Source organism: Salvia miltiorrhiza, chromosome 2, assembly GCF_028751815.1.
Source record: "Salvia miltiorrhiza cultivar Shanhuang (shh) chromosome 2, IMPLAD_Smil_shh, whole genome shotgun sequence".
NCBI lineage: Eukaryota > Viridiplantae > Streptophyta > Magnoliopsida > Lamiales > Lamiaceae > Salvia > Salvia miltiorrhiza.
The window spans coordinates 38,947,593-38,951,188 of record NC_080388.1 but is presented as its reverse complement, the minus strand read 5'-3'; the positions used below and the strand labels follow the sequence as shown (position 1 = coordinate 38,951,188).

The 3,596-nt window shown below is 38.8% G+C and overlaps 1 protein-coding gene across 1 annotated transcript; it reads left to right on the top strand.

Annotated features, from left to right (window-relative positions):
- The first annotated feature begins 289 nt into the window (after nucleotides 1–289).
- LOC131008423 (uncharacterized) lies at nucleotides 290–3,082 on the top strand. The gene is made up of 6 exons (XM_057935304.1): nucleotides 290–389; nucleotides 519–723; nucleotides 799–1,543; nucleotides 1,621–1,998; nucleotides 2,135–2,518; nucleotides 2,933–3,082. The coding sequence occupies exons 1-6, from the start codon at nucleotides 290–292 to the stop codon at nucleotides 3,080–3,082; spliced, it is 1,962 nt and encodes a 653-aa protein (XP_057791287.1).
- Nucleotides 3,083–3,596: the final 514 nt, after the last annotated feature.

Sequence of the window (3,596 nt, the reverse complement as noted above, 5' to 3'; positions counted from 1 at the left end):
AGATTCATTAACAAAGAATCAAAGCAACACTATTTGGGAGGGACCTTTAACACTAAATGTGGATTAGACCCTGATAGGTTTGGTTACTTTGACCTAGTTGAATATGTGAAAGAACTAGGTGTTGTATCTTGGCAAAATCTGTACTACCGATTGCCCACCACCCAAACTCATAAAGTAATAAAAGATGATAGTGGTGTAATGGATATGTTGAGTGCCATGGGTAGACATATGATTATTACAGTGTGTGTTGAGGGTGGGAGCAAAAAACAAGTCATGGAGTCTAAAAAAAATGCATGGTGAGGGTAGTGATACAGATGGTGAGGGTCTTAGCGAGGGCATTGAGGGGGATGGTGAGGGCAGTGATGAGGGTGAGGGCAATGATGACTGGGGTCCCTTAGAAAATGCTACCTTTTCTGAGATAGATGATGTCATAAATTAGGATAGTTGGAATGAGAGTATTGGGGAAGAATACATCCCTAGTGACACTGACTTGTCAGATGTGAGTCTTCATGATTTAGAGTACATATCAGATGAAGAAAATATTGAAAATATGAGAAAACTAAAGACGGTAGATAATGTCTTCAATCTTATGAATAAGAATGATGGGTTTGAGGCTGATGTTGAGCACACTTATGCATCTGATTATGAAAATGAAAACCAAGAATATGTGTCTGGAGATAGTGATTCTGACTTTCAATCAAAAATGAGGAAAAGAAGGGTTGTGTATGACCCGAAGTGTGATCATAGTAAGATGCAAATTGTACTTGGCATGTATTTTCAGGATGGGTTTTAGTGTAGGGAGGCCTTAACAACATGGGCGATTGAAAATGGTAGGTACATTAGGTTTAGGGCAGTTTCAAAGAAGAAAATATTGGCCAAGTGTACTTCACCTTGCCCTTGGAAAGTGTGGGCAAGCATAGTTCCTTCCAATGGTACCTTTATGATCAAGTCATATGTAGGTGACCATAACTGCCCTAAGGCAATGAGCAATAAACTGTTGAGTTCACAGCGGATTGCACATAGATATCTCAATGTTTACAGGGTTAGGTACAATTTATGTGTTAAAGAGTTGGGTGCAGATATTTTAGAGCGGTTTAAGGTCAGGGTTCCAAAGGATAGGCTATACAAGGCTAGGAGGATAGCACAGGAAATGGTCAGAGGGTCCATAGAGGAGCACTATGCCTTTGTGAAGAATTATGTGGCTGAATTGCTTAGGGTTGATGAAGAGGGGAGATATGAGCTTGTTCTAGAAGCTGATAGTGTCTTCAAATCTCTATACATTGGTATGAATTCTTTGAGGAAGGGTTTCAAAACCAGTTGTAGGCCTGTGATAGGGATTGATGGGTGCTTCTTAAAAACGTACCTTGGGGGTCATCTGCTGTGTGCAACAGCCAAGGATGGAAACAATGGTATGTTTCCAATAGCATGGGCTGTTGTTGAGGCAGAGAATGAAGTTTGCTGGACTTGGTTCTTGAGATTGCTTTTGGAGGATTTAGATGTGGGAGATGTCAACGGTTGGTGCTTTGTTAGTGACCAACAAAAGGTAATATTTTCAAATAAAGGTTTTACTATAGTTTTTCAAATTTTGTAGATGAAATCTAATGCATTCGATTTTTGTAGGGCTTGCAAAATGCAGTTGCAACATTGGATCCACAAGCTGAGCACAGAAACTGCGCGCGGCACATATATATGAATTGGAAGAAGGATTTTAAGGGCCAAACCCTTAAAAATATGTTCTTCAAAGCAGTATATGCAACGCATGAAGCTGACTTTAAGCTTGCAGTGCAAGCGATGAAAGAAGAGAGTGTGGCAGCCTATGAAGATTTCATGGCAAGAGACACGAAGAAATTCTGTAAGGCCTTTATCTCTACAAACCCCAAAAGTGACAGTGTTGACAACAATATAAGTGAATGCTTTAATGGCTATATATTGAATGTTAGGGGTAAGCATGTGATCCACATGTTAGAGGAAATAAGGTCTTCTTTGATGGTTAGGCAGGTTGAGAAATTTAAGTCCATGTCATGTGTTACAACTAAATTGACTCCTAATATTTGTAAGTTATTGGAGAGAAATTTGAATCCACTACGAGGGTGACACCTTTGTGGTCCATGTAAAAACAAGTGCGAATGGTCAGAACAAGTGTTCATGCAGGGAATGGGATTTAACTGAAATTCCTTGTAAGCATGCAATTGCTGCAATTAGATACATGGAGCGTGACCCCACGGATTTTATCTCAAGTTATTATACTGTGGAAACATATCTGTCTAGTTATGAATTTGGGATAAAACCAATTGTTGGCATGAAGATGTGGCCGGAAGTTGAGGGTGGGGTTGTGAAACCACCACCTAAGGCCAAGATGCCTGGTAGGCCAAAGAAGAAGAGGGTCAGGGTGCCTCATGAGAAAGACGGGAGAATGTCCAAGCATGGGGTTGTAATCTCATGTAGTAATTGCAAGCAGCAAGGGCATAACAAGAGAAAGTGTACAGCTACACCAGTCGAAGAGTCAAAGGGTGAAAAAGTTAGTCTACCTAGATATCCAACATTATTTGACTATAGTTGAAAATTAATCTCTCAATCTTATAAATCATTGCGTTTACTTTCCTAAAGCGGCGAAGGGGAAGACCTTCAAAGGGTGATGGAGCGGGAAAAGGAACCAAAGGCAAGCAAAACAACAAAGAAGGAGAAAGTTCAGTCACTCAATCAAAGAAAGGATCGGGCACTCAATCAAAAAAATGATCAGCCACTCAATCAAATCCAAGCTAAAATGGTAGCTCAACGCAATTCAAGGGTAGAGGGGCTTCTTTGAAAGGCGTAGAGGTCTATATGAACGAGGAAATGGGGAATATATTCTACCATGTAAGTCAACTTTCTTACATTTTATGAATAAATCATTTTTGAGTGAATACTAACAGTGTCTTTATCACATTGTAAGCATGGTTCAAGCAAATCAAAGAAAGTATTTCAAATGCGCAAGTTTAAGAAACCAAGCTCGGCACATGAGAAAAGCATTGTTACTGAAGTTGCCTCAACCCAAGAGAGCAGGAATGAAGCTGGATCAGGCCAGCCTCAAGGAAAGAATTGAACTAGTTTTATAACCATTTTGTGAATGTAAAATACTGTTGTCTACATATGAAGAACAACTTGTTTTGAAGCATTTAGTGGTGTGAAGAAATTGAACATACAACTTTTGAATCAGGATGAATTATGTCAAGTGATAGGGATAATTATGCAGTGTCTTAACATTGTCCTTTTGAATTAATGAATGCAGTGGTTGGATATGTATTTTGAGTTGGAGATTTTACTCCATATTGTATATGTGTTACAGGTGCTTTAAATTTGGATATGTTACAAAACATACCATGTTAACAACTACATAAATACATAGTTCAAGATCACACTAATTTCATTTCCAAAACGAAGACATTATATGTCTTCCATCATAATTACGCAGCTTAATGATGAGAGGCCTACAAATAGTACACAGAACAAAGATTAGATTTTTCAGTCTTGGCCTTATCTAAACCATTACAACCTTAGTCTATTACAAAAGGAACCTATCTCAAAACTTAAGAAACCAACTTCTTCACTTCATGAGC

Coding starts and splice junctions, on each gene's coding strand:
- LOC131008423 (XM_057935304.1), top strand. CDS start 290: ATGCATGGTGAGGGTAGTGATACAGATGGTGAGGGTCTTAGCGAGGGC. Junction 1,544..1,620: donor TTGTTAGTGACCAACAAAAG/GTAATATTTTCA, acceptor CGATTTTTGTAG/GGCTTGCAAAATGCAGTTGC. Junction 2,519..2,932: donor AAGAGTCAAAGGGTGAAAAA/GTTAGTCTACCT, acceptor TCACATTGTAAG/CATGGTTCAAGCAAATCAAA.